General features: G+C 46.2%; 1 protein-coding gene across 8 annotated transcripts in view; it reads right to left on the bottom strand.

Moving 5' to 3' along the window:
* Positions 1-7,898, bottom strand: part of FBXO25 (F-box protein 25) — a 57,844-nt gene extending 49,946 nt beyond the window's left edge. For 3 of the 8 annotated variants that reach the window (XM_028099756.2, XM_028099758.2, XM_028099759.2), the window contains exons 1-2: positions 7,760-7,894; positions 648-788 (exon numbers count right to left, since the gene is read on the bottom strand). In XM_028099756.2, the coding sequence (XP_027955557.1) occupies positions 648-781 (134 nt within the window). In that variant the 5' untranslated portion in view covers positions 782-788; positions 7,760-7,894. Of the gene's footprint in view, positions 1-647; positions 789-5,408; positions 5,946-7,759 lie in introns of those variants that run through there. The other 5 variants (XM_028099752.2, XM_028099760.2, XM_028099754.2 and 2 more) reach the window with 4 other exon arrangements.
* Positions 7,899-17,855: the final 9,957 nt, after the last annotated feature.

Raw genomic sequence — 17,855 nt, 5'->3', positions numbered from 1 at the left:
CCTGAGATCTCCCCACAAGCACACCTGTGATGCAGACTGCCACTCAGCACACCGTGCTTCCGAGTTTGTGCAGTCTCTGTCATCTGGATGCATGGCTACGTGACACAGAAAACCCCCAGCCTCCTCTGCATCTAGTGCTCTTGCCGATGAGGTGTGCACAAGTGCAATCACGTCCCCTCCCCTTCTACCCTACTGACCGGGACACAGATGCTGTGTGCGATACCCCACCTCGGGCTGTGCAGAGGAGGCTACACTCAGCACAGCAACCACACAGAATGTCCTTCCATCCCGGAGCAAAGTCACTACACCAGCTCAGGCTTCCGAGGGAGAAAAGCGCATTTGTCTTGTGCAAGGTCTCAGACAGATGCTGCCAAAACTGATTCTTGATATCCTGAGGTTATGGGGTTAACGCAGTCCCTTTTTCTCAGATTACTGGCAGGATAAAATGTCTTCAATAGAGGAAAGTAGCACCTATGGAAAGGTTCCAGACCATCTACTAGGCTCAGTCTTCAGCTAAATAATGTGTGACTTCTCATCAGCCTTGCATATGGGCAAACGCAGCCAATGACAAGTTATGGCGCTCTGTAGGGACTTCACCATACATGTGCAGCAGGCAAAGGACGGGGCTCTGTGCGGCTGTAACTTACATGCTGTGACTGATAGTACGAGGGTTAGTCTCTCTTTCCAGGTCCCGACTCCAGGATTCACATCTCTTCCAGCCATCTTCTGTCTTAATCCAGCTCCATCCAGGAGATCTCCAGTCCTGACCCAAAAATGGCATAGTTCTCCTGTAAAAGAAGTAATTTAATTTTTTTTAAAGATTTTATTTTTTTAGTTAATTTACAGAGAGAGAGAGACAGCGAGAGAGGTAACACAAGCAGGGGAGTGGGAGAGGGAGAAGCAGGCTTCCCGCCGAGCAAGGAGCCCGATGCGGGGCTTGATCCCAGGACCCTGGGATCACGACCTGAGCCTAAGGCAGCTGTCCAACTGACCGAGCCAACCAGGTACCACAGTAATTTTTTTTTTAAGACTTTATTTATTTGACACAGAGAGAGAGAGAGCAGGAGCAGGGGAGCGGCACGCAGAGGGAGAGGGAGAAGCAGGCTTCCCGCTGAGCAAGGAGCCCAATGTGGGGCTCAATCCCAGGATCCTGGGATCATGACCTGAGCCAAAGGCAGACGCTTAACCAGCTGAGCCACCCAGGCGCCCCAGAAGTAATTTACTTTAAAAAAATGTATGTACAATTAACAGGTTTCCTTTCACTTATTCCTTAATTTTAAAGACTAAAGTTCTTAATATTTAAATGCCTCCATATACACTAAATGCTCAGGATAGACTGATGGTAACACAACACCTCGGCCATACGAACACGGCAAGACAGGATATGCGCCGGTGGACTGACTAACCTGATACGGCGTCATGTCAGGACAGGCTTACCAGAGGTACCATCTCAGCTTGTACCTGTAGAGCCAGCAGGAGTCAGGCACTGAGGAAGAACAGGGAGTAGTACACCAAACAGAAAACACTCTGCACCAGAAATCAGAAGCAATGGAACACGAAACATATTCCTGGTGAGCACTGTACGTTCTTCAGTTTGGTTGAAGCTTACGGTGTGAGACTGGGCGTAGGGGGTGGTGAGAAGTGAGAACGGGAAGTGATCAAGTCAAAGGACTGGACTTTTCTCTGAGGGCAGCAAGAGGGCCAGAGAGGAACTTCAGCAAGTAAAGGATTTGATGAGATTCAAGCTTTACAAAAGCCTCGGGGTCACGCTGTGAGGATGGAAGCCAGAGCTGCCCAGGGCAGGGGTGGCACCGGAGGGAGGAGGAGTTAGGACCCGTGGCTACTGAACACTGGCCACCAGAAGGTCGAAGTGTGGCTGCACTGGAGGAGAGAGATTCTAGAAGCATTCAGGAGGCAGAGTTCAAGAGCAATCAAGGACTTCCGTCTTGCATGCTGTCTGTCTGGCTCTCTCACGGACTCCAAGGGAGCCAGCTGCCATGTGCTCAGCTATCCCAGGGAAAGGCCCACGGGGCAGGCACAACGTGCCAGAAAGGCTGGATGTGTGAGGGGAAACCAAAGATAGCCAGGTTTAGCTTCTGGCACCTAGAGATGTTGATTCAGTTTTGGACAAGCCTGTTAGATTTGCTGAACCCATGGTGATAGGCACTATCCTGGAATCCATGTGTAAGAATCCAGGTGTAAAAATTATGACCTTAAATATGATGACACAGACATTATTACTTTCATGAAGCTTGCAATTTGGTGAGAGCAAGACCTCAAATACTAGCTCTTCCATTGTCTCTCGGTTCTCAACCCTTGCTGTGCATTAACATTAGTCTTGGAAGCTCTTAGAAAATACAGTGCTTAGCTTCACCCCAGACAATTAAATAGGAGTATCTGTGGGCAATGGGAATGCACAAAGGAGCTCAATAAACACCGCACGAAGGAATGCATATACAGATCCATCGCTCGGGAGAAAGGGGAAGGCTGGAGAACAGGAAACTCATGAACATTCAGGTAGAAGCCAAACCCACAGCAATGATGCCAGAGAGAACACATAGAGCCTAGGGAAAAACGCTGAGGGAGGAGGACATCTGAGGCACAAGCGATCAATAGGAGCCCAGAAAGGGAACTGAGAAGGAAGAGCCAAAGAGGTAGGAGGAAGGGAGTAGGAAGTCAAGAGAAGAACGTATTTTAAGAAAGGAATGATTGACAGAGAGGGAAATACTTATCAACAAGCTAGCACAGTAAGAATTGACAAGTACATATTGGATTTAGCCTCAAAAAAGTAGCAGATAACTCAACCAAAAATAGTTTCAAAAATGTGTTATATTAATCTCACATCCAAAGTAGACTTGGAGCATTTCGCTAATGTGGAGTATTCCTAACAGAGTACCTGGGAGAAAGAAGTTTTCAAATATAATCTCCCAACTATATTTATTATAACTAACAAAAAAACAGGCTATTAAGTAAACATTTATACTGGCTTAGACTCTGAGACAAAAAAATTAGAAGGAAATTCTAAGTCTTCAACAGTATTCCTGGGTCAACTCTAAGTGCTCCCTTCCTTAATGAAACTTGATTTTCCAGGAAGAACATCTTTAACAGTCACATATTCACTCAAATTCTTATTTTAGAAGATACTTAAAATCATTATTTAAATCTCAGCACTATTTTTGTAAGTATCATCTTTTAAGATGTTTGAGACAGAGAGAAAGAAAGTGAGAAAGCACAGCGACAGAGGGAGAGGGAGAAGCAGACTCCCGCAGAGGAGGGAGCCCGACGCGGGGCTTGATCCCAGGACCCTGGGATCGTGACCTGAGCTGAAGGCAGACGCTTCACCGACTGCGTCACCCAGGTGCCCCTGTAAGTAGCATCTTACACACTTGTTTCAAACTACCAATCACCCTAAAATGCAGGAGCTACTACCACGTCCGGTCAGTTCATCGTTATCTAAAGCTGTCTCCAGTAGTATGTGCGCCTACCAAAGAAGGCAAGTGCAAACCATGATAAAGATGCTGCTTAAAAGGTAATTTAGTCTCATAAAACACATACGAGAGAAGAACGTCTATGAGGACCATCTCCGACAGTTGCCAACATTATCTCCTGGTATCATATACGGTGGATTCAGAAAAACCTATATTAAAAAAAGTGGCAACCATGCAGAACACTGCTGCACAGACCAAATATAGACTACTCCCACGACAGTTAAACACAGACCAAACGTGTTATTATGCTATGTGTCCCTTCCCTGAAGGTGTACTATCTAGTCCAAGAACTAAAAAGACAACAGCCACATCTTCTTTACCCATTCATCGGTTGATGGCCATTCGGGCTGTTTCTATAGTTTGGTTCTCATGGGTAATGCTGCTAGAAACATCAGGGTGCAGGTGCCCCTTCAAATCTGTATTTTTGTTTCCTTTGGGTAAATACCTAGTAGTGCAACTGCTGGGTCGTGGTGGGGGGTGTGAGCTAGATGGGGGATGGGCATCAAGGAGGGCACTTGTGATGAGCAATGGGTGTTATATGTAAGTGATGAACCAGTGAATCCTACTTCTGAAAGCAAAATTATATTATATGTTAATTACAATTTTAAAATTTTTTGAAAAAAATAGGTAACAGCAAATAAGAAAACTCACGAATAATGTACATAAATATATTTAAAAGATTTAAAAAATGTATATGTATGTACTGAATGAGCAGTAAAGAATAACTAGAAGAAATTCAGAGTAAAAAGCAGACCATTTGGGACCTCTGAAGAAAAACCAGGGCATCATCTTGGCCTTAAAGCACAGTTAGATCTTAAGTAAATGGAGAGACCAGGGGAAAAAAATACCAATCACAGAAATGGTGGGCAAACACGTGACACCTTTGAGAATAACAAACAGAATAAGCTGGCTGAAATAGAGAAATCTTTGGGAAGGTTGGTAGGCAGTCTGGAAAGGTGACTGGAAGCCAGATCATGGAAAACTTGTATGTCAAAGCTGTTTGGACTTTATTCTCCAAATAATTAAGAGTTTTGGGGCCATGTAGTGATAGGAGCAGTGCTATTCTGAGAATAACCTGCCAGGTCCTGTGTGGTAGATGAAGTGGGAGAATGGAGGCAGACAGCACAACTCAGGCAACAGAAACTTCCTGCCAACACGTCAGCTAACAGACTGTCTTAAAACATGATGACGCACAAACATTGCCCTTGTCTATGTAGGCACTATGCCCACAATGCCCACTCACCACTTAAGACACTTCTATTCAGGCCCCAAAAGCAACTCCTAGAACATTTAAGCGAAGTTTTCACTGTAAAGAGTGAGCGCTTGGTGTTTCAAGTAATATAATCAATTCTTTTGCAACTACCTCTGTGAGAAATGAATATGGTTAGCCTGATAGTTCAGGTGCCGTTTGTATTTATATGGATTGGAAGGAATGAAGCCCAGCCCCATGGACCATGGAAATAAAAAACAGGAATTTCCAAGGTTTTTATCTTCAACACAGATGAAAAGATTTGTTTTGCGTAGACGTGTGGATTCCATAGATGTGACATATGTTCTTTGCATCACAATGAAGCTTTATTTTAAAGTATAATCCTATACAGTTCATGAACTAAGGCAGACTCTGGAAGAAGAGTTACCACAAACAATAACAAAATCCATCAAGGGAAAAGCAAGAAAAAAAGACAACGTGCAATTCGAAAGGCCTGGTATCAAATTTTCAAAAATACTCCCAACCTGAGGCATCTAAATTTGCAGATCAGAAATATTACTGCACTTCTGGAATGATGAACAACCCATAACTTTTTATGGAAATTTATTTATCTGTCCTGCTAAAAGACTGAATTGCTGTAACTTTATGTTTTAATTAAAATCACATTTGTTTTGAAAAATTTCAAATACAAAAATAAAAGCAAAACTTACTCTTCAAAGTCAAGCACAGAAGAGCAACTCCTCAAAGGGCAGCTACTCAGTTGCAAATAGCTGGTACGAATTGCAATTTCATGCACGTTTCACTCTAACTGATGTCAGAGAGCATCCGGGGCTAAGTCTTACAGATCTTCCCTTAATCTGTGTTGTAGGTGGCATGAGGTGAAAGCACAGGACTTCTCCAAGTTGACTGGCCCGTGGGAACTCCCAAGAGAAGAGACACAGAACCAACCAAGAAATGTCTTCCTCCAACAAGCAACCCTCCTTAGCTAATGATAATCCTAGCACACACTTATGAGACCTTAGTATGAGTTAGGCTTCCTCTGAACAATTTACCTGCACCATCTCAGCCCCCACAACTGCCCTGAGACAGAAAATGTCACCATCCCCCTTTTACAGCCTTAATTCTCCATTTTATAGAAGAAACTGAGGCACGGCATCTGGCAGAGCTGGGAATCACATTTCTGAAGTGTCCAGGGCCCATGCTCTATCACTATATTTTTATAACAGCAATTTGTGAGCACCCTGTGAAAAAAAAAAAGGTCATAAAATTGTGGGTTTTTTTTTCAAAAAAGTGTTACCTTACATTACATAAGTCACCAGATATGGTCTAAATTAATGACTGATCTAAATATAAAAACACTAAGGAAAACATGCCAGGAAACATAGTCTAATACATTTTAAAAGGCTATGTGTACTTTGCTGTTTAAGTTAGATGACAGGAAAGGTTGAGTAACCAGTACTCTGGAGCCATGATTAGGTTCATGTTCCAGACAATAAAAGCAGTAAGTGTAGAGCTAAAGTTAATGCCATGCATGGTACACCCAGATAAAAAGAAAGTTACAACATAACTAATAGTTTTGTGTTTAGCAAAAATAGGTGGCAAATGAGTTTCTTTTCCCCTTATTCCTTATGTTTCAATATAAACTGAGAAAACTTTCATTGCTCTGTGATAAGAAAGAATGGTCCCCATTTCAGAAGCATTCGATCTCTTTTACTGCTTTCTTATCCTTACAAGATTTCCGAATAACCTAGGGTCAAACGTGAATATGGTTTTTAAGCTGGAGGAACTTGGTCCAGAAAGAACATCAAGAAGCAGTGAACTGAGGGCTGACCATAAGAAATTTCCTGTGAGAAGGCCTGAGAGGTGGTCACAGATGCTTCAAAGAAACAGAGACAAGGAAATAAAGAGGGAGAAATGCAATCTGAGGAGTATGAATTCTTATGAAAGAATGAAAAATGTGTCTTCTGGTTAGGGCTGGAGGATACAGATTTGGAAGAGGCAAGAAAAGAGGACTTCACAGATAAAAGCAAGGATTCTTTAGATGCCTGAGTTTTCAAAAATGAGTTTGAATAGGCCCACAGAGAGCAGTGGAATCCAGGAAAGAAGGGTGAAAACGAACTTATGGTGAAGAGAAGGATGCAGAGCCCAGGCATCAGCTGCCAGTGCAGGGAGGCAGGCTCCTCGAGGATGCTGGAGCCATGCACGAGGACCGAGGGCCAGGCACGGGGAAGAGCTGGAGCCCTAGAGGAGTGGGGACCGAGGGCCAGGCACGGGGAGGACACGGGAGCCACGGACGAGGGCTGGGGACCCATGGCCAGGCACGGGGAGGATGCAGGATCGGGGACCGAGGGCCAGGCACGGGGAGGACACGGGGGCCACGGACGAGGGCTGGGGACCCATGGCCAGGCACGGGGAGGATGCTGGATCGGGGACCGAGGGCCACGCACGGGGAGGACACGGGGGCCACGGACGAGGGCTGGGGACCCATGGCCAGGCACGGGGAGGATGCTGGATCGGGGACCGAGGGCCACGCACGGGGAGGACACGGGGGCCACGGACGAGGGCTGGGGACCCATGGCCAGGCACGGGGAGGATGCTGGATCGGGGACCGAGGGCCACGCACGGGGAGGACACGGGGGCCACGGACGAGGGCTGGGGACCCATGGCCAGGCACGGGGAGGATGCTGGATCGGGGACCGAGGGCCACGCACGGGGAGGACACCGGAGCCAAGGACGGGGACCGAGTGAGAAGCTGGAGCCGCAGCCGAGGACCGGGGCACCGGGGTCGGGCAGCAGGTGGGGCGCGGACGGGGACCGCAGGGCGGAGGCGGCAGATGCCCCCGGGAGAAAAGGGCTCGGGGCGCGCGGGGGGGGACTGGTTCGGACACGCTGGCGGGAGGGGCTCCGGGAACCGTCGGAGGACGCGCAGCCCCCGAGGAAAGCTCCCGCGGCGCGCGAGGCCAGGGCGCGGCGAGGTCGGGCGGCGGCAGAGGGGAGGCCGCGCCGTGCGGCCGAGGACCGCTGCGTCCCCACCCGGCGCGCCCGGGGCCCCCGACCCTACCTGGCGCGGGGAGGGCTGGGGAGGGGGTCACCGTCCCCACCTGGAGCGCGCGCCGCCTCAGTCCCCGCCCGGAGCGCAGACGCCCTCTGTCCCCACCTGACGGCGGAGCGGAGGCTTATTGCCGGAAGTCGCCCGCCGCCTGCCGGGGAGCCTGGACCAGAAGCCCCGCCCCGGGCCGCGCTGATTGGCAGGTGCGGCTCCGCGTGGCCGTGTTGCTACCCTGCTCCCCGAGGCCGAGACGCGCGCGTGCGCAGTGGGCCCCGCGCCGCCTCCTTCCTGCGCGCGCTCCGTGGGTGCGGCTGGGTGCGCGAACCCGCGGGCGTGGTGCGGGGCGGCGTCGTCGCGTGGGCGGGCGTCCCGCCTCCTACCTGTGTTTGTGCGGGAGGAGCCGGGGAGGGCCGGGAACCGAGAGGCCGTCCGCACCGTGGTCACCGCGCAGGTCCGCGGGCCCCGGTCTGCTCCAGGGTCCAACCCCGCGCCTGCTCCCCGAAACCACCTGAGCCTCAGCAATGCAGCTTCCGTTGGCCCACCGAAGCCCCGTGCCCCCGTGAGCTTTAGTCCTTAACCTCAGGCTCGAGCATTTCCCGTATATGAACAATTTAGAATATGCACATCTTTCAGGAGGGTTGGAAACGCCCGGGAGGGCCAGCTCGCGCGTGTGGGCTTCTTCCCCAATCTGGGAACAAGGATGTGGGTGTCAGCGGGCGGCAAGGGTAAGGTCAGCGGGTCAGGAGGCAGAGCTCGGCTCCAAGCCGGACTCGGAGGCTTGGTCCAGGAGCGGCTGCTGATGAGCTGTGGGCCTACGGAAGGCCTGAACCACCCTATGCCTCATTTTCCCCGCAAGTAGAGCAGGAGTGCTACTTACCTCACAGGGTTTTGCTGTTTTTTTTTTTAAGAATTAAATGACTTAACATATGCAAGATATTTAAAACGATGCCTGGTGTATAGTGAGCTATATAGAAGTATTTGATCTTAGTATTTTTGTATGTGGAACACATTGTGGGAAGCACAGTAGGTATTCATATTTTGAAAAAATGCTTTTTAAATTATTTCTGATGTGCTTATTACAGTAGCATTCTTTGACTGCATACTTTTAAAAATTTGTTGTGCTGTATTTGCTAGTAAATTCCTATAATTGGAATTGTTGTGTCAGGGATAACTGCATATAAAATTTTGATAAATGTTGCCAAGCCAAAACCCACTACACCACCATGGGAGCCATAAGAAGAGTATTAAGTTTAGCCTAATTTGCCAACATCTGTGTAACCCCTTGTGAGTTACGGGGCATACTGAGAGGAGGCAAAGGTAACAGGGACCCGCAGAGTAGAAGCTGGAGTCCCCACACAGTAAGGAGTGCCCACAAAGCCATTCAGATCAATTCTGGTCCACCAATCTCTGAGAGCACACTGTGCTCCAGTTACTCCATGCTTACCACACATGAGCATGTCCACTGCCCTCTGGAAAGCCCGCCGACCGAGGAGGAGACAGGAGCAGGGCAAGGAAGACTGCTTCTACGAGGTGGAGGTGTGGCTGGGGGTGCAGGAGTCATGGGAGAGGTGTGCTCAGTGTGCGGAAAGTGACCTGGGAGAAGGTGCCTGCTTACCTGAAATTGTACAGGCACTCAGTTCATCTACTAGTATCTATTCAAGGTGAGGGAACATGTCACATTCCTTTGTCTGCTTTAAAATAACCCAATTCTGGTAATATGCAAGGATTTGGGAACACTGACACTCGTTGCAGTCTTTCCCCCCAAGTTGGGGTCTCTCATAGCAGCAAGCCAGGGCAGTCACTGGTCACAGGCCATGCTGGGTACCTCCAGGCCTCACTGGAGGCCTGGGGTGATGGCCAGCACAGGGACCCCCCTGCTTCCTGAAGTACACTGCACAGCCATCTCCCTGACCTCCCCAGGGGCCGCCCAGAACAGGGCGAGCATCCCCGGTCCTCTTGGCACGAGCTTGACTTTGTCCCCTTAAGGCTCAGAGATGGTCTCTCCTCCTGTTCCCCTCTCTGGAACACATCTATGTCATGGAATCTCTCTGCAGCACATGAAGGCTGATTCAGCTTTCCTCACAGCAACAATACCGAAGTAAGGAAAACCAGACCAGATCAGCAAAACAAATCCCCATCACCTTATGTAGTACCTAGTGTCTCCAGAGTCTGGGTCGTGCAGGCTCAAGCAGGCACCGTGAGAGATGCTCTGAACACACACCTGAAATCTGCAGGTGTCAGGAGCTCACAATTCAAAGCAGATATAGGATGGCAAATACGCAGTGAGAAAACAGGGCCACAAAGACCACAAGGAGGTTCAAAATGAGAAGGGCACCCAGGGGGAGAAGCAACCCCCTCTGATGGAGACGCCTCCAGGAAGCCCTGGGAGGTCACAGGGGCGCTGAGTTTCAGAAGCCAACAGGCCATAGCAGGGAGGCAGGACGCAGGGTCGGGCCATCTTTTTGTTTGCTTGTTTGCTCTTGGTGTCAGGTCTCCTTATATGTCAAGTAGGGATTAGCATAGAATTTTGGGGGTTGTAAACTAAGTTGGTGGCCAGGAGCACACGGTAAGTGTGAGACGTCAGAACGGGGAGGCTCACATGAAGACAGCAGACCCACTCACAGCATCTCATCCACCAACTTCTGAAGCTCTGTACTTGACAAAACATACCGATAGTAGCCTCGTTCAGCTCTGAAAACCTGTCTGTGCAGCCTAGCTAGCATGATGCCAGCTGGACGTGATCCTGGATGATCCTGGACTGACGGCACACACTCGGGAGTTCAACAGATGCGGGATGGTCGTCTAGATGCCTGGACGTGTGACTTTGGGCAATTACAACCTCCTGAGCCATGGCTTCTCACCTGGAAATGAAGCCACTGGTATCTACCTCTAAGGCTATCAGGAATGTTAAATATTACTATTCGTATGCATTCACCAGCAAACTTTATTTGTCTCTATCTTTCTTGCATGTTTTGGGCAGTGAACCAATCGGCATGTAAAAGGTAAGGCTACTTAGAACTCTGCTTATAGATATATTTACATTAGTACATATGGCCCAGCACATTCCAACTCCTAGATATTTATCAAAGACAAATCCAAACATGTTCACAAAAAGCACAGAGTATTAGCGCTGTACTCCTAGTGGTAGTGGTCAGTGGAACCTAGAGATCTATCCACAAAATAGTATATTAACAGACTGTGATGTATTCATGTGTTAGAGTACTACTCCCCCGTACAAAAAAACTATAAAATTGCTACATGTAACAACACGGATGAGTATCACCAATATTATCTTAGTAAAAATGCAGACACAAAAAAAGAATGTACTGTAGGATTCACAGGATTCATTCATATAAAATTCTAGAATAGGCAAAACTAACATATGGTGATAGAAATCCCATCTGTGGCGGCTTCTGGGGGCAAAGGGAAGGGACAGAGGCAACTTCCCGAGACTATGGCAATGTTCGTTGTTGTTTGGTGCAAGAATGTGAACGTGTTAAATCTGATTTCCCATTTCACTCTGTTATACCTCAATAGGCCAATATGTATTTTACTTTGGGAGCAACATTTTGTCTCTGACATTCTTAGATCTTACACAACATATTGAATTAAAAAAAAAAATCAAACCAACAACTATGTTGAGTGTTTACCCCACACCCAGAATCATATGAAGAGTTGTAGGAATTGAAGAAAATGTAGAAACCCTCCTTGACCTCTAGGAGCTTGTGCTCTATGATTGAGGACGCAAGAATCATACTTGAGAACTGTTGAAGAGCAATCCAAGACTTAAATAACAATTCAAAAGAACAGAAGGAAGGGCCAAAGCAGTTGCATAAATGGGTAGTAACGTTTATAGGGAATTATAGGTACAAAGAAATCTTTATAACAGAGGAGAGTCCAAAGAAGATACTAAAATTCACTTTGACAAGTGGGAGATAAAAAGCATAGTTTCATAACTGAGTATGGAATCCAACAGGATGACATCTTTTGTAACATCTCTTAGAGACATGCTCATGGAGCATCTGGGTGGCTCAGTCAGTTAAGCAACTGCTTTTGGCTCAGGTCATGATCCCAGGGCCCTGGGATTGAGTCCCTCATCAGGCTCCTTGCTCAGTGGGGAACCTGCTTCTTTCTCTGCCTGCAGCTCCCCCTGCTTGTGAGCTCTCTGACAAATAAATCAAATCCTAAAAAAAAAAAAAAGAGAGAAAAAAGCCATACTCACTTTCCTCTAATGGTAAATCCTAGAGAGCAGATACCTCAACCTTGAAATGAGGATGGTAGATCTCTAAGTACCTCCCAGCTCCGGTAACTTGAATTTTTATCCACAACTTGAAGGGAGCATCTGCATGAGGTCCCATGTTGTTCTTGGCTAGTCCACATGACCCAGTTCCTCAAGATTTGGATCAGCTCCCATGTCTTTATGCAGCAACAACACTGATAATGACACTATTAAGTGGGTAACCTTTACTTAGCACTCATCACACGCCGGGCTCTGTGCCAAACGCTCTGTTTGACTTATGCCAAAATAACCTGCAAGTTCGATCCTATTATCACATCTTGAAGATGAGGCCTCTGAGTCTTCCAGGAAGCTAAGCACCTTGCCAGGACCCTACAGGTTGGTGGGAATGGATCCAGGGTTGACTTCTGGCTCATCTGAAACTGCTCATCCACCATCCCTGGGAAGTGCCTTCCCCCACTCCCCAGGCCTCTGGGTATTTGTTCTCCTTCCCATTCACTGTACAACCATAATATCTTGTAACTCCTCGGTTATTTAAATCCCAAGCCAGTCCCGCCTCTGACTTTTAAAAAAAAATCTCAGTTCTCCATCAAGACTGTAAGCTCTCTGAAGGCAAGGACTCAAGTCTTCTGCATTGTTGGAGCCCTGAAAATCTAACTCTCTGTGGAGAGGGCAGAGAAGTGCAGCAGACTGCTACTTGATCTGGAGCACCTGGAACTACTGGATCTGCACAACACAGCCATTGCTGAAACCCTGCAACAGGTCCAGCCTTCAGAGTCGCTTCTGATATGGTGCTGACATTAGCATGTCACCTGTGATGATCTCCGTGACTGCATGTGCTGGTTTTGTTTCTGTATTGCGTTCTGTGAGATCTGAACAATGAAGTAAACTAACAATAGATTGTTAGAATGGAGAGACACCTTGGCCAGGTAGCCTAACCCCTCCGTGGAGATAAGGCCCCCATCTTCATGATTCCCATGCAGCAGAACCCACACTGGAACCAAGCTTCCTACTTTTCCCAACATAATAGATGGGTTTCTGTGTCTGCTGTCATCTGAGCCTGAAATTCCTAGATCCTTCTCCCTATGTCCAAATGCTAGACCACTGTGGGTTGAGCTTGGTGGCTAAGGTGCCTAAAGCCTTTAACAACAGCATCTCTGGGCACTCCCTGGGCTGGATCCCCAACTGTTCCAGACTTCAGTCTCTTTAGGTCACCCTGGTCTCTTGCCGTCATTACTCTGTCCCTCTGCTTTATGGGGGGATGACTGACCATATCCTCCTGGGAGGGAGCAGAAAAGTGCAGCCCTAGGGTAATGGATGAGCAAAGTCTATGAAGGGGGAGGCATGAACAGAGTAGCATGGGCACTGGTGGTCCAGCAGGAAGCCATGAGGGATGGGAGGTCAGCCGTCAACAGAGAGGAGCTGAGCACTGCTGGCTATTTGAACAGAAGGTAGGTGAGGGGACCATGCAACCAGTTAAACACTGGAAGTGGTGTGGGTCAGGGAAGCCAAGCGGGGAGGCAGAAATTAACCACATGGGATAATGTGAGTGAACTCATCAGCCCTATGGGGAGACAAGCTCTAAGGACTATCACAAATGAATTGGGAAAATTATCACGATGTACAGCATAGGCTGTGAAACATTATGGCGTTCTGACACATCATGACCCTTGTAGCCAAATGGGCTATGTCCACTGGTACGCTGGAAAACCAGCTTACAGAGGAGGGGGGATAGCAGCCCCGATTGGTAGTGTTTGCTGATTTCCGTGAGGTAAACACTCCCACCATAGCAAATTTCAAGACAGCAGTGTAAGGTCATTCAATAATGAGGAGGTGGGAAGAGATGACTTGATCAAGCCTAACAAGCCAATATGAGCCACTCCAGCCACACCTCTGGGTCTAGGCCTGTTGAAAACTGATAGCTGTGGATGTTTCTCATTTCTTAATGAGACCTCATTCTAACACATTTTGATAAGAGTGTTTATAAGTGCCAGATTGTCCAGTCATGAGACTATTTCAAGTTTCTGATGAGGGTCACTAATTGTACAAATGAGGACAACCTGCTACAGATGCCCAGTCACAGGGGCTACAATAAAAACCTAGTAAATTGAAGACTGCAAACTTACAGGTTAAACAGCATGGGTTTTTCCAAGCAATTCAGTCAGAAGTTTACTGCTTTTTTGATTAAATTGAAAAAAAAAACATTAGAAACAATAGGAAGGCAGTATTTTTAATGCATCTGGGTTTTACTAAGTCATTATGGTAATGTTACATAATTTTAGAAAATTAATTCTAGTTTGGTTATAAGCAATAAAATGATGAAATGATTGATGGATACCTTAATCATTCTACCAGTAATGTCCAGGAGAAAATGAAGTTAAAGCAAATCCAACTAACCTAGACAAGAAAGTGGAATTGAATGGACGAAAATGTTTCACAAGTAATTCCTATCTTTTGGGAAGAAACATCTAGCACACACAGAAAAGATAACACAAATTTAGCCTCTATGTTCTGATGAAAACCTCAGCTTCATTTGAAGGGCTGAGGGTGGTAAGACAGGAAGGAGAAAGGATTCATGCCATGAGGGGGTCTGTGTCTTTAGGACCAAGTTGATGAAAGCCACCAACGGCCTGGACAATAGGTCTGTATAAGGTACAGACTTTATTTCTGTAAACACCAGGGCACATGCTCACAGGGACAGCCAGGTACAATACATGCTGGCTAACTGTAAACAAGAGAGGCCCCTCCTGGCTTGGTGACAGCCTCCCCTTTCCTCTATCTGCTGACCCACAAAGCCCATATTCTAGGTGTCTTATCCCACCCCCCACCAAGGATAAGTAAAGTAGAGCAAAAAATACCAACAATATTTCCTCAATATTTCTACAAACGCTCTTTACTTTTACTCCCACATGAAACCTGGGGCAATGAAAGTGGCACAAACCATTGGTGGGTGTAGTATCACAAAGCCTAAAATGTTAGGATTAAGTAGAACATGCAACTGCTTGTAACTTCGCTCTTGAAAACATTCTTCTAGAAGAACCTCTCTACTAAATCTGAATGGACTAAAGTAAAGAAAGGCAGATACCAAAGCTAAGAACGCGTTTAGGCAGGGAATCCCAGTCCTGGATGTGTATTGTATAGAGACATAACAAGACTGAGGAGGGGAACTTGGAAAATTGACTTCCACAAGATTAGAGAAGCTAACTAGGCATAGCTCAGTTAAGCAAGCTTGAAGGGAATGTGATGATTAGTTGCATCTCTGAAGAGTCTTTATACCCCACTGATGGAGAGATTTGTGTAGAGTAATAGAGGTAACAATCTGATAGTACTAAAAATTTAGGAAATCTACAGGAGAATTTCAAAAAGTCAAATTAGTTTCCCTAGAAAATATTTTGGAGCACCATTGCTTTCAATGTTTGCATTTGTATGGTTTCTACATTGTGTAAATAGCCATTTATTTGTCTCTTTAAGACCAACTGGGAGCAGCCTATTATTTTTTCTATTATCAGAATCCCTGGGAAAAAAACCAAACACACAAACCTCTGAAATATTTTCAGCTTATGGGTCTCACTTGTTTGTATAACTTTATTTTATTGCTCACATAGTATAGGAGTTAGAAATAGGTTGTTTGCTTTTGTTTTTTGAGAGAACAAATGGGGGACAGGGGCAGAGGGAGACAGAGAGAGAAAGAATCTTAAGCAATCTCCACACCCAGCACAGAGCCTGATGTGGGGCTCGATCCCTCAACCCTGAGATCATGACCTAAGCCAAAATCAAGAGTCAGACACTTAACCTACAGAGCCACCCAGATGCCCCTAGAAATAGGTTTTGTTGCCTATCCCCCAAAACCCAAAATAAACATAGCTTAAACTAGAGAGTAGTTTATTTCTCTCTCATATAAAAGAAGTCCAACAAAATAAATCTGGAGATTAGAAGTCCAAAAACATGGTAGCTACATAAACTCATCGGGGTCCCAGATCTTTGATATAGATGGTCTCCATCCTTAAGATTATCTCATGTCCAAGGTAGTTGCTGAAGCTCCAGCAATCATATCCACATTCTAGGCAGGAGGCAGAAAGAAAGGAAGAAGAGGGGCATATTTTCTTACTCTTAAAAAATTTTTCTGAAAGTCCCACAGAACACCTCCACTTAGATCTCAGTCATGTGCCTACAACTGGCTGCAAAAAAAGAGAGAGAAGAACAGTGAACAAAGTCTCAGAGACCTGTGGAAGACATCATCAAGGGTACCAACATAGGGCGCCTGGGTGGCTCAGTCTTTAAGCATCTGCCTTCGGCTCAGGTCATGGTCCCAGGGTCCTGGGATCAAGCCCTGCATCGGACTCCTTGCTCCGCGGGAAGCCTGCTTCTCCCTCTCCCACTCCCCCTGCTTGTGTTCCCTCTCTTGCTGTGTCTCTCTTTGTCAAATAAATAAATAAAATCTTTAAAAAAAAAGCGTACCAACATATACATAATGGGAGAAAGAGAAGAAGGAAAAAGAGCAGAAAGAATATTTGAAGAAAAATAATATTTGAGAAGTCTAAATTTTCCAAATCTGATTGAAAACATTAATCTACATATCCAAGAAGCTCAACATATTCAAGTTTTATCCCCAAGTGGGATAAACTCAAAGATATCCAGACCTAGACACACATCATAATTAAACTGTCAAAAGTGAAACCCAGAGACTCTCGAAAGCAACAAGAGAAAAGCTGTACAAAAGATAGAAGAGGAAAAGCTAATTTCTCATCAGAAATCATAGAGGCCAGGAGGTAATGAGAGCACATATTGAAAGTGCTGAGAGTAAGAGTGTCAACCAAGAATTCTATTCCCAACCAGATTACTCTTCAAGGATGAAGAGGTTGAGATAGTTCCAAATAAGCAAAAACGGAGAAAATATATAGAAAAGCTGCCCTATGGGTTTTGAAGGCTGTAGTGAAAGGGCAGGCACTCAGATGCACATGAGGAAGGAAAGAGAATATAGTAAATGCTGCTACACAGCTAAATACAAGCAACAATACACATATGTGCTTTGGTTATAACTCTTTTTTGTACAGTTCTAAAATAATTGGGAGATCCCTGTCCAAATACATGATGAGGTGGATTCCTCTGGGACAGGGAGAATAATGATGATGACAGTTACTGTTTTGGGGGTGTTCCTTTATCAATTGAGTGGAGGGTTCCCTCTGGCCATGTGGAAATAAGTTAATCTGCCTAGCTATTAGGAGTTCAGCTATGAGATGCTTTCAATTCTCCCCCATTTTTGGCAAATTAAATCCTATTAATTCGTGTTTAGGAAATTTGAGGAAAGAAGGCACACAAAGCTGGTTGTACCCAGGGCACCAATGTTGCAATCCACTTATGTATAGGTTGAGTCTTTAAACTTCTAGGAGGGAACTGTATAGAGCACTTAAAACAATTTAGGACCTTCTAAAGGCCAACTTATAAGAAGATAAAGGACAATTAAAATGTGAATGTTTCAACATGAATCTAATTATCTGTGAACTTGCCTATGAGGATTAGAAGGCAGAGAAATTTCAGGGCCAAAATCAACTGCTGTCTTCAACTAAACTCCAGATGGGTATTTTTCTAGTCCCACCCAAGCTTGGGGGGGGTGCATTTTTCTTCTAAATTACTATTACCCAGCAGGTTGTAAAATGCTTTGGCCTCTCTTATTGGAGGGTCACAGGTACAGTCATTTGTTGGACCTTGGTGAGATTTAGGCATAGGCAGGTCTTTCTGCTCAAGGACCCACAGGTAAGGTGTAGGTAGGGACTCGTGGAAATCCCAAAATATCAGTATGGCCACTGTGCTTGAGTGACTCAGTCAAGTTGCTCAAATGATGCATCATGGTATAAAGACATGAGCTTCGTT

Source organism: Eumetopias jubatus, unplaced genomic scaffold (genome assembly GCF_037043125.1).
Source record: "Eumetopias jubatus isolate StellerSeaLion01/CBP00866 unplaced genomic scaffold, mEumJub1_p1.0 scaffold_2, whole genome shotgun sequence".
Lineage (NCBI taxonomy): Eukaryota > Metazoa > Chordata > Mammalia > Carnivora > Otariidae > Eumetopias > Eumetopias jubatus.
This window is presented reverse-complemented; position numbering and strand designations above follow the sequence as displayed.